This window comes from Oppia nitens, unplaced genomic scaffold (genome assembly GCF_028296485.1).
Source record: "Oppia nitens isolate AA-2021 unplaced genomic scaffold, nextdenovo-longstitch-racon4-pilon3 scaffold3_pilon_pilon_pilon, whole genome shotgun sequence".
Taxonomy (NCBI): domain Eukaryota; kingdom Metazoa; phylum Arthropoda; class Arachnida; order Sarcoptiformes; family Oppiidae; genus Oppia; species Oppia nitens.
Window position 1 is genome coordinate 805,377 of NW_026533221.1, and position 14,536 is coordinate 819,912.

A 14,536-nucleotide genomic window follows, 5' to 3' on the forward strand; every position below is an offset into this window, starting at 1 on the left:
TTAAAACAAAGTTCAAGTGTTAATATATTACATAACTTTCACTTAAATATAGTTAATATTATTTTTTAATTTCAATGACGATAATTATTAACTGTTTATTATTATAATAATTAATTTTTGAATTATTATTGATTATATTTTATTACTATTTATAACAATATATATTATATAAATATTATTATATCTAATCTATATATATATATTTCGAAAACAAACTTTTTAAATCTTTTAAAAGTTAATGTAGATAATTATAAACTAAAATTTTAACAAAATTTTCAGCAATAATCTGTATATACTGTATGTCATCAGAAACTTTCAATAATTAGTTTTTTTAATATGAAAATTAAATGTAAAATTTCTATTGATTTAGTATCGATATAATCACTTATTTAAATGATATTTAATTTGATTTAATGTTGAGACCAATTGTGAGGCTAAAAACAAAATTTTAATTATTTTTAAAAAATTATAAAACATAGTTTTGAAAAAATCATTAATAGTTTCTAGGAATAAATATATATATATATATATTATATCTAGATATTAACCTTCAAATATGTTAGATTTGTTTTGGAAAGTAGTGTATATTATAATACAAAGTTCAAGTAGTTATTAATTATAACTTTCACTTAAAAATAGTTTTATTTTATCTATATATATACTAGTATATATATAAGTACTTATATGAAAAATAATATATTTACTACTTATTAAATTAATTGTTAATATTATATTTAAAAAATAATAATTATATTATTTATAAATTTGATATATAGTTTAGTTTAAACAATTTGAAATTTACATATTTAAAAATAGTTTTTAAAATAATTATTATACATATATAACAACTATTATTATTATAATTTTATTAATATATTATTTTTACTTTATTTATATATACTTTAAATGTTTTATTAAATAAAAAAATAGATTAGTAATTATTATCAAAATTTTTAATAATTTATCAAATATTAATTAATTTAATATATAATGTTTTGTAATATATTTTATTATTATTATTAAAGTAATACTAATAAATAACATTTTGATTTTCGAGTGCTGATTATCTAATAAAGTATTTTCAAAATTATTATGTTTTATCTGTTTATTATATTAATTAATAATAAAATATATTAACTTTGATAGCAATTAAATATACAGTTTATAGTTAATATTATTATTAATTCTTATTAATATCAATTGTTATTGCGAAAATTATTTATTGATTTTTAATATGTAAAATATAAAACTATAAAACTTTAATAACAATAATTTAAATAAATAAATATTTAATTAACTTATAAAAAACTTTATTAAAAATTATTAGCAGTCTATTAATATTCTCTAATAATTTTTTCTTGCCATAAATTTTCAATACAAACTTGCTATTAAAATATTTATTATTTTTTTTATTTATACTTATATGATGTGTTATCGACCAACACTTACATCTAACAATATAATAATTAAACTTACAATTAAATAATCGATAGCTAAACAATATAGCTATATTACAGTTAATAATTAATTAATTAATTAATAATGACAAGTATTATATTATAGTGTGAGCCGCGGCTTTGTGAACGATTCAGGTCGGCCGCCGGGTATCACAACTATACCGGACCGGGTTATGTGTGTCACCGGACTCTGGTAACACTTTATAACAATATTATGTTTTATATAACTTACTATTTATTACTGTAGTATACTATCCAACTAATTGGTATACCAGTACTTAAAACAACTTTAATTCCAATCGATATTATAATAATTATTTATTATATCAATAATAAGTTTATAAATATTACAAATTAAATTGTGACGGGCATATATGAGTATTTACCCGTCAAATGCCCGTAAAGATAATTTTACGAAGCAATATGCAATGCGGGGTATGATTGATAGGGAACTGTGACGTAATTACTGTACGGGTTACTATATGAAGACTATTTAAGCGTAACGGTATATTTGTATGGGTTATCTATTACGCCACAGTATATCTGAACGGCCCATTCGGGGTTCTGGTCACTGGTAACTGCGCTGTATATCGGTATTAGTATTCGGAAGGCTTGTATCGGAACTTGGAAGGACTCGTCCGTAAAATGACGGAATTATAGCCCAACTCTTTTACACCTAAGGCTTGCACTTACTATTCAAATAATTAGTACAACTGTTTATGATTCTTGAAGCCCATCCTAGACTAGCTATTGCTAGCCTGAGCTTCCCTTTTATTGATTATTATAGTGAGATAGTCAATACATTACATTTATTGCCAATTACAGTATTTTAAACATAATAATAATTAATTTAACTTATTTACATAATTAATAATAAAGAATAAATCAATTTAAACAAATAAACATAATATTAAGTAATTAGTAATAATAAGTAAATACAAAATTAATTATAATATGAATTTATAATTAAATATAATTAAATAACTATGTTTAGTTAAAATATACTTTAACATATAATAGAGAAAATACATTAATATATACAGTAGAGTATAGTTATAACTACAAAATAACTTTGTATTGTTTTGGTGACACTGGAACCGCTTAAGTGATGTATAGACCATCACAAAATAATATAAATATTAAATAGTAATTAATGTCATAATAGTTAACGTTATAGCGGACCCTTCCAAAGCCTTAATAATATTTTTAATAAATATTTCTCTAATATATAATAATAATAATAATTTAGATATCATATATGGCTATCCCATATATGGATAAAACATCCGCCAAAATTATAAAATACATATTAAAATAAAATGTAATTAATTTATATTTTATAATTATTATATAATAATAATAAAATATTGATTAATATTGTTATATATTGTATATAGCATCTTATATATAAAAATCAGTAGCCAGAATAATACAAAATTAAATAGTTTACATTTAATAAAAATTAATATTTTTATTATTATTTATGATAATACAATATAAGTACTTAATTACACWACCAAACGCCTGAATCAGCATTAGTATAAAATAATATTATATTTTATAATTTAAAATAAAGTTTATTTTATTAMATATAATGCATAGAACTCTTAATCGTGAAATAATTGATAACATAAATTTTAATTAAATAATATAAGGTATATGTATAAAATCTAATATAATAATAATAATAATAATAAAATAACATAGTTATAATATCTTATTTGAAAAATTTAAATATATATAAAATACTTAATATATTTAATTAAAATAATCATAATATATAATTCATTTCATTATAATAAAGAAATATTGAAATTATTAAAAAATATATATAAAAATATAAATTGGCATTATTTTTAAAAAAAATCAATGTATTAATATTTTTTAAAACATTTAACAAATATATATATATATATGGGTTGTTCATTACTTGGTGTCGTTTTATTTCTAATATTTCAAATGTAAAATTAACCATTATACAATAAAATTTAATTATCTATATAATGTCCATCATTAGCAATGACTTTCTGCCATTTTTCAGGCAAAGCCATAATCCCCTTCTGAAAGTAGTCCTTTGATTGAGAGCCAAAAAACTCATCGATGGTTTTTTTGATATCATCGATTCCAGTGAATGTTTTTCCATTAAGAAACGTCTGTAAATTTCGGAACAAATAATAATCTGAAGGTGCGATGTCTGGAGAGTATGGTGGGTGAGGTACAACCTTCCAACCCAACTCTTTCATTTTATTTTGAGTCATTCTTGAAGTATGACTCGACGCGTTGTCTCTTTGATATCTAATCCTATTACAATTAATTAATCTTGGACGTTTTACCATCAATACTTCTTTAAGTCTGTCCAATTGTTGACAATAGAGCTCAGATGTTATCGTCCGACCATATTCGAGAACTTCATAATGAATAATACTAATCCAATCCCACCAAACACACAGCATTGCCTTCCTAGGATTGAGGTTTCTTTTCGGCGTCTGTATCGCAGGTTCTTCAGGATCGACCCATTGACCACCTATGACAGGGTTTTCGTAATACACCCACTTCTCATCCATTGTCACTATTTGTTCCAAAAATGGAACGTCTTTGAGATCTGACAGCAAACGTCGACATGTCTCTACTCGATTGGCTCTTTGTTCGGGTGACAAATCATGTGGTACCCATTTTCCGATTTTATATACTTTGCCAATTTCGGTCAAATGGTTATATACTGTAGTTCGACAAACCCCATACTTATGTGACAAATCGTGAAGAGTTTGCCTCGGATCCGCTTCTATTTCTTTCAAAAGAACTTCATTATCGATGACAATAGTAGGGTGTCCTCGACTCTTATCCACAAGAGATCTGTCATTCGATTTAAATCGATCAAACCATCTCTGAACTTTTCGAACACCAATTGATTCGGGGTATACTTCATTGATCCGTTTTGTCGCTTCGGTGGCATTAATTCGGCCCAATTTCTTCATTCGATCAAATTCGTATAAAATACAATGCCGAATATGTTCTTCTTCGGGAGACTGGTCAGCTTCGGTGGACATATTGTTATCACAAATGTTTGATTGATATGTCTACTTGTGTTTACAAACAGAAAACAATATGATATTTGTAAAATACTATTCACAAATACCGTTACAAAAAACGTATCAAAATACGACATCGAGTGTTAAACAAACTATATATAAGTTCAATAAGTTCTATGACTATTTTTAGTGAAGAAGACTAAGAATTTGTTCATTTTTCTTTTTGATTTCAATTTCGAAATCAAGAWTCTTAGAAATCAAAGTATAGTTTAGTGTAACCAGACTTTCATTTGTTTCCACGATTTTCTTCAATTGATTGCGTAATTTTTGAATTTCGATTATAAGGTTTTCATTTGTCAATTTTTCGACTTCATAAATTTTGATTAAATTTTTGTGCTTGATATTAAGATTATAAATTGATGCATTTGCGTGTCGCAGATCTTGGGTAATTTTTCGGACATCAAATGTCGGATTTCTTTCAATTTCTTCGACAATCCATTTATTTACAACATTACTTAAATGTTTTCTGTAATTTTCTTCCTGTAGATAATGATAAATATAAGAAAATAATTTTTAAAAAATCAAATTTAAATAAAAATATATTAATAAACGCATTCACATATATTTAGTAAAACATTTAGTTAAACAATTTATTAAAGGTAATATAAATTAATTTTATGCTTTTATTAATTTTTTAATATATAGTATATAACAATAAATAGATTGTATCATATATATATATATAACATTTATGTCATAGAACTAAAATATTCAAAAGTTATAAAATATAAGAACAATGTTCACTAATTATTACAATTATTTTGTTAAAAATGTAAAATAAAAATTTATAATTAAAATAATCTATATCTAACCCAGATGTAACGATTTATTTATATATTTTTTTAAAAATTAATATTAACTATTAAATTCTTATTATAATCGTTTTAGTAAAATTTAATATTCTATAYCAGACTTACCATGCTAATATCGGTATTTTGTAGTTTTATTATTTTACTGATTATAATAAATAATAAGTAAATTATTTGAAATATATAATAATAAAATATATAAATTTTTTAATATAAAATATTTGTTGAATAAATTTTTATTATAAACTATAAAAATTGTTTTATAACTATAGATACAATTTTACGATTGATAAGTTTGATTGTATCCAAATTGTGTTTTATAATAAAATTGAATTTTATTTATTGTATTTTTATTGATAAAATATACTGTATATCAGTAATAAACTTTATATATAGGAATTTTTTACTTATTATTATAATTTATGAAAAATACCATGATAAAATTAWATCACACATATAGACTTGTACAAATTAAATAAAATATTAGTTATTATTCTTTGAAAATTATTTTAAAAACTTTTAAACTAAATAAAAATTATTAAGTTATCTATGAATAAATATTTAATTTATTATAATTATAAACATCAATAATGTTATAACTTTTATCAAAAAAATAAAATAATGATAACACTTAAAGTTAATCACTTAAATATATTATTAAAATAATTATTACACTTTTCAATTAATTAATTTATAGAATATTTTACTAATTATCCTAATATCAAATTGTTTATAATTAATTATTATTACTATTATGTTTAAAATAATTACAAAAAATATTGATTTAATTTTAATTTTGTAAATAATTTACGAGAGTTCATGTTATTTAGGAATCGAGAGATCATTAATCATATCTTCAARAGTGCTTCAAAGTAATTAAATTCAGGATTAATTTTTTTTTAAATTAAATAAAAACATTATCTAAAAAATTTAAATTTTTGTAAATTTAAATAATAATTTTTGATCAAATAACACATCATAAATACTAAAATATTATATATATATATTTTATTTAGTAAGAATCTACGTTAGTTTATATATATGTATATATATCAATAAAAATAATTAATAAATTTAAATATTTAATTGTTTTTAAAAATCAATTATATTAATTAAAAAATTGAAAGTTTTGATTGATTGTTATTTGATGATTAATTTTTTTAAAATTTATACAATATTTACTATATAAAACTATTGATATATTGGAATAGTAGGAAAGTAATTCACATCACTATCCAAACTATAAAAAATGACAAAACTTTTATTATCAAATAAAAGTACACAATTTTTTAGGCCACTAAAATATTTTTCACAACATTTGCTCATTTGGTTCAGTTTTGGTGACTTCTTAAAGTGTGTAATGTCTGAAATTTCAATTAATTTTGGTTCTCGCGATATTCGGGAAATAATTGCATATTATTATCGGCTCGCGCTGTCGGCACAGGAGCCAACAGATGAAATTAATTGCACATTGGGAACAAATACTGGTATTTAAGCTACAGTATCGCATTGATAACGTTACTTCAAATTTGGTCGTACATCATTGAGGACATCCCGAAGATGGGTCAATCACGGGAAGTGACCACCGATGAAAATGTGGCCAGAATTAGGGAACTGCTACAAGAATATCCGCGAATAACGCTATTACAGATGGCTTATATACTGAATATCTTAAACGAGAGAGTACATCATATTCTGCACAATTATAGCAACGCAAGACATATTTGTATCAAATGGGTACACCACTTGTTGTCGGCCGACCAAATGGCTACTCGTGTTAAGATCTGCCGGGAGAATCTGAAGATTTTTGAAAATGGCGGCAATCACTTTATTTATCGATTAGTGAATGGTGACGCAACATATGTGTACTTTTATCACAAATTAAACAGTAAAAAAGCATAGTTATGGGTCATAGAAGATGAAGAGATCCCGAAGTTGGCCAAACGTGAAGTGCATGTAAAGAAGATAATCTACGCCATATTTTTCGTTCGACTAGTATTGTGAAAATTTTCAAATTGGGAAATGGATATAAGGTTACCACCGACTGGTATGTGAAAAAATGGTTGTCTAAAGTCTTTGAATCTATCAATGAGGATCGCCCGAAGTCTGGACTAACTGGCATTATAATGTATCACGATAATGCCAAGTCTCACAAAACATTGGTAACAACCCGATATCTCGATGACAATGGTGTTCAACTTTTAACACGCCCACCTTACAGTCCTGATCTGTCTCCAGCTAATTTTTGGCTTTTTAAAAATCTCAAGAAACACCTAAAAGGAACGGTATTTAATAGCAAAATTGATATTGACAACGCTTTTGAGTCATTTTGGGAGACCTAAAACCAACCGACTGGCGTGGGGTCTATGAGAAGTGGATCGACCGTATGAAACTTGTTATACGGCCTAACGGATACTATATTTAAATAATATTAGAAAAAAATTTGATTAAAATTGTCTTAACCTATCTAGGCTAATTTCATTTCAACCAATCTAATAAATATATATAAACATAATATATATTATTGCATAAACATTATATATATTCCCCCCAAATAAAGTTATTTACTAGTTAAACCTACATATAAAATTTTTACTTATAACATTTTAATTTTTATATTTTTTATTATATTTAAATTTATTATATTTTTAAAAAATTAATATTTTTTGACTTACTCTTTGTTTAGTAGCCATTGATATTTATATATGTAATCCAAATTAATTAATCACAAAAGTTTTATTTATTTACTAAAACTTTTATATTATTTTTAAATAAATTTTATATAATAATTTTTATTTAAAAAACATACAAATATTTTAATAGTTTTGTGCTTTTTATGTCTGAATTACTAATACTTTATTTTCTATCATTTAATACATTAATATATATATAATATTTTTATATAACATACATTATATGCGTTCAATGTTATAATATTTGTTAATATAAATGTTTATTTTTGTTACCACTAATTAATTATGTTTAGATTTATTTATAAAAAACTATAAAAAAATGTTTGAATAATACAATATATTTTGTACCTATAAATATAGTTATAGTTTTATAGCAATTTTGAATAGCAGTATAATAACAATAATATTAATAATATTAAAAGCTTCAAAAATATATTGTAAATATATATCTTATATAAATCTAAATATAAAGGAAACTATGTTTTCCTGAATCAATTAAAATTGTTATTAGAAAATAATATTAATATAAAGTATATAATGATTCAATTAAAACAAATATTATTATTTTTTTATATATTGATTAAACTTTTGATATGTTTATTTAAAATAATACTGTATATTAATAATAATTATTTTTTTCCAATTTTTTAAGATTATTATTGTATAAAAAAAATTTTATTATTTGATTATAACAAAATAATAGTCATATATTTATTTATTATAATAGTTTTATTATTATTATACTATTATTAATAAGATATTGTTTTTTTAGTTAATTATTTAGCAGTTAGTAGTTAGTTAATAAATTTATAAATTTTAATTAATTCAACAAAAATATTATATATATATATAGTAGTTATTAAAACATAAAACATTTTATACAATATTTTATTGAACTGTTTTTATATTATAATTATTATCTCTAATAACTATCAAAAATACAATTTCTGATTAATAATAATAGTATTAATATATTGTTATTAATATATAACCAATAATTTATTGTTATATTGCTGACAGTTTTGACTGTTTGATCGACAATAAACTATTGATCAAAAAAATAATAAAATAAAATATTTTGATCAATAGTTTTGCAATCGACCCAACAGTTCCGGGTTTACCACAATAATGACTGTCCTATAGATTGATTGATTGATAAGCCATAGCCTATTGTATGATACAATTAAATAAAAAAAAATTATTATTAATTATTCATATATTTGGAAATTAAAATTATTACTATTTTTATATATAGAAAATAATGATTTATTTTCCTAATATCGTGGCAAACATAACATAACTGTTTTTAGGGTCACCGAAAAAAATCCAGTCATATATATATTTATATATATATAATATTTATGATAACAGGTATCCCATTGTCCAAAGCAAACGGTATTTATTATATAGTATACCAACAATCGGTCCACCGGTAGGTTCAAAGCGCACCCAAACCTATATAAGTGTTTTCGATAGCATAGTAGGGCTTTGGCGTAGTATTAGATCTTATCTATAGATTTGTTATTTAATAAAATAAATAAATAAAAATTATATAAATTACAAAATAATTTTTTTATGTAATTTTAATTTTACAAACAATTGTGTGTCTTGTGTAATTGTTGATCAAATAGTAATCCCTTATAAACAGTGCCAAACTCTCCCATTCCTATCATGGATTTTACGGGCCATTATGTGTGGCCAACACCTGACCGGAAACTTTACCACCGATATATAAAAAATACATTTAATTATCAATAATACACACATACATATACATACACACACATACACACACATACACACACATACACACACAGATACACACATATATACACACATATATACACACATATATACACACACATACACATACATACACACATACGCACACATACACATACATACACACACACATACACACACAGATACACACATATATACACACATACACACACACAGATACACATATATACAAACACATACACACATATACACACAGATACACACATATACACACATATACACACATACACACACACATATACACACATACAAACTCACATTTATAACTGCAATTGCATTTTGAAATGTCATATTTGTTAATAATAAAAAAATAGGCGCCATTGACATTCATAACTAGTGAATGAAAATATATTTAATTAAATAAATAAATTTTAATTAAATATTATATACATTTAAAATATAAATACATACAAAATATTTAATTAAATATTTAGCATTTTTCGTAAATATAATAAAATATTAATACATAAAACTGTAAATATATGCAAATCAATAGTACTGGTCATCAAAAATCATTGAAAAATTAGAGATCAAAACAAGTGTCAGTACAACAATCACTACTAACACCAAAAAAATGATTTCAATAGTGATTTGTGGAAACTGTTGGTGACATTGAATATACCGTTTCATAAAATGATAATGAAAAATAAATATTTAAATAAATATTTTGGTATTTTTTAGCAAATAAATAAATATTTTGGTATTTTTTAGCAAATATTTAAATAAATATTTTGGTATTTTTTAGCAAATATTTTATTGAATATTTTCAGTTTTTAAATAAATATTTTTTAATGCACTATTCATAACACCTTTCGTATCTAAATTTTGATTATAGTATACGACACCGATTAAAACCTTTAAAAAATAGATAACTATTTAAACATTTTGTATTTTTAAATAGTATAATTATATACCGTATATATACATACAAATTAATAGTATAGTTAATAATAATATTAATAATAATAATTTAAATAACTTACTCATTGATAAACATTTTAAGGTGACAATGGATCGATACAAACAATAAGTGTTTTTGTTTTTAATACAATTATTATCAACTGTAAGGATAATCATAATTTAGTTGACGATAAATATATAAATAAATATATAAATAAATATATAAATAAATAATATATATGTCAAATAAATAACCTAAATTATGATTATCCTTACATATGATGTATGCAATTATTGTACAAAACTTATTGCCTAACATTAGTACTACTAATTGATTACAACATGAATAGTGGACAACCGTTTTTATTGACACTCGGCTACTGTTCCCCATTGTATGACATATCAGCTGCCGATTGTTGACCACAAAGTGTCTCATTTGATGATTGTTTAAACAAATTATTATTATAAGAATAATTAACTAATAAAACAAAATAATTACATAAATATTTAAAAATTTTGTTTTTTAATTTAATTTTTGTTGAATATATTGTATTTTTCACTTTTTTTAGAATATAACTAATATTTTTGTTGAATATTTAAATAAAATATTTTTTGTTGAATAATAACTAATTATTAAAATTAAAACTATTATAATAAAAAAAAAATTAACTACTATTACTGTGTTATTGTATAAATACAGTATAAACTAAATTTAATATACAATATAATCTATTTTATATACTGTATAATTTTACAAAAATTTAAAAAAATGAAATAATTATAATATTATTTTAAAACAAATATATCAAAGTTTAATCAATATTTTTTTAATATTTGTTTTAAATGAATTATTATTATATATATATATATATTTCAATATTATTTTCAAATAACAATTATTTTGAATCCAGGAAACATATATTATATATAAGCATATTTACATATTATATATTATATTACTGTATAAACAATAATTATATTAATATTATTTTTATTAAAAGCGACAAAATATATATATTATTCAAACTTTTATATTTCTAGAAAAATCATAATTAATTAACAAACAATATTTTTTTGTATTAGTCATATGTTTATATTGAAGTTAAAATAACAATTACTGTAGTAATTAAATAATATTATTTTAAAACATATTATTAAAACATATTATTAAAAATATATTATATCTCTGGCAGTTAACTGTTTAATAGTTTAATTAATAAAACAATAATTATTATCAATCAACAAAAATATTTTATTGTAAAATTTTATCTAAATATTCATAAAAAAAATATTTCTAGTTATATTCAAAAAATTATTTTTAAAAACAAAATGTTTATATTTATAGTAACAGAAAGTAAAAGTTTGAATAATATATATATTTTTGTTAATATATATATATATATTCGCTTTTAATAAAAATAAAATAATTATTGTTTATAAATTATATAATATAATTTATATTACATTATGTAAATATACAGTATATATATATTTCCTGGATTCAAAATAATTGTTATTTGCAAATAATATTGATATATATATATATATATATTATATGTATGCAAAAGCATATAATGATTCATTTAAAACAAATATTTTTTTTAAAAAAATATTGATTATACTTTGATATGTTTGTATAATATAATTAATATAATATGATAATTATTTTATTTATTTTTTTAATTTTGTAAAATTATACTATATATAAAATATATTATATTGTATATTAAATTTTGTTTATACTGTATTTATATATTAATAACACAGTAATAGTAGTTAAAAAAAATTTATTATAACAGTTTTAGTTTTAATTTTAATAATTAGTTATTATTCAATAACAAAATATTTTATTAAAAAAATTTATTTAAATATTCAACAAAAATATTAGTTATATTCAACAACAAAAAATTTCAAATATTTATTAGGCTATATATAATTATTTTGGTTTTATTAGTTAATTATTCGTATAATAATAATTTGTTAAAACAATCATCAAAGGAGACACTTTGTGGTCAACAGACGGCAGCGGGTATGTCATACAATGGGGAACAGTAGTCCAGTACCGATAAAAACGGTTGTCCACTATTCATGCAATCAATTAGTAGTAGTACTAATGTTAGACAATAAGTTTTGTACACTAATTGCATACTTCATATGTAAGGATAATCATAATTTAGGTTATTTTTTGACACATATATAATATTTATATATTTATAATCAACTAAATTATGATTATCCTTACAGTTGATAATAATTGTATTAAAAACAAAAAAACACTTATTGTTTGTATCGATCTATTGTCACCATAAAATGCATATCATTGCGTAAGTTATTTAAATTATTATTATTATTTTTAACTATACTATTTGCCTTGATAAATAATTTATGATAAAATTTTTTGAAAATTTTTTTAGTGATATAAATAGATAGTGTATACAAAAAATAAAAAACAAACAATCAGTTGATTGCCAACTGAGATATTTGTCAGCCCATTGTCCAATTCATGCCATACCTAACCAGTACTATATAAGTCAAGTGTCGACACCATATTTTTAGACCCAACAAACCATTTGAAAGTTATCAGAAATGGTAAGATTTTTTTTTTTAAATATAATCAAACGGCTCAATCAAATTACAATCAAAACTCTAACTGTATGTCAACTATATATATATATAATGTCATATCTAATATATATATATATATATATAGTGTGAATGGCTGTCTAAACCATGATTTATGACAACAAATGGTTGAATACCAGCAAAAAAATGGTAAGATTTTCATTGAAAATATTAACAAAAAGGGTTCAATAAAATTACAATCAAAACTCTAACTGTATGTCAACTATATATATAATGTCATATATAATAATAATAATAATAATAATAATAATAATAATATATATATATATAGTGTGAATGGCTGTCTAAACCATGATTTATGACAACAAATGGTTGAATACCAGCAAAAAAATGGTAAGATTTTCATTGAAAATATTAACAAAAAGGGTTCAATAAAATTACAATCAAAACTCTAACTGTATGTCAACTATATATATAATGTCATATATAATAATAATAATAATAATAATAATAATAATATATATATATATATAGTGTGAATGGCTGTCTAAACCATGATTTATGACAACAAATGGTTGAATACCAGCAAAAAAATGGTAAGATTTTCATTGAAAATATTAACAAAAAGGGTTCAATAAAATTACAATCAAAACTCTAACTGTATGTCAACTATATATATAAGTCATATCTAATAATATATATATATAGTGTGTCGGGTATCGGGTGTTGTCGGGGGAGTAGAAGTTTCCGGTCAGTTGTTTGGCGACACATAATGGCCCGTAAAATCTGTGATAGGAATGGGAGAGTTTGGGACAGTTTATAAGGGATTACTATTTGATATTAACAGTTAAATAATGAGATACAAGTGGCCGACAATTGTTTGTATAATTAACTATAAAATAACATTTTAAAAAATTATTTTTTAATTTATATAATTTTTATTTTATTTTTTTCAAATAACAAATCTATAGATAAGATCTAATACTAATAGCGAAACCTATGCTATCGAAAACACGTATAGGTTTGGGTGCGCTTTGAACCTACCGGTGCACCGATTGTTGGTATACTACTATATAATAAATACCGTTTGCTTTTTGACAATGGGATACCTGTTATCATAAATATTATATATATATATATGACTGCATTTTTTTGGAGACCCTAAAAACAGTTATGTGATGTTTGCCATTGATATTAGGAAA

General features: G+C 21.8%; 1 protein-coding gene and 1 long non-coding RNA gene across 2 annotated transcripts; one reads left to right on the top strand and one right to left on the bottom strand.

Annotated features, from left to right (window-relative positions):
• Positions 1-6,915: 6,915 nt before the first annotated feature.
• LOC128958999 (histone-lysine N-methyltransferase SETMAR-like) lies at positions 6,916-7,697 on the top strand. Its single transcript, XM_054304969.1, has 3 exons — positions 6,916-7,197; positions 7,258-7,311; positions 7,389-7,697. The coding sequence occupies exons 1-3, from the start codon at positions 6,916-6,918 to the stop codon at positions 7,695-7,697; spliced, it is 645 nt and encodes a 214-aa protein (XP_054160944.1).
• A 1,737-nt stretch (positions 7,698-9,434) lies between these two features.
• On the bottom strand, positions 9,435-10,176 carry LOC128958826 (uncharacterized). Its single transcript, XR_008484561.1, has 3 exons — positions 10,110-10,176; positions 9,646-9,764; positions 9,435-9,558 (listed from the first exon to the last, which is right to left on the bottom strand). It is a non-coding gene; the product is annotated as an uncharacterized LOC128958826 (long non-coding RNA).
• Between the last annotated feature and the right edge of the window lie 4,360 nt (positions 10,177-14,536).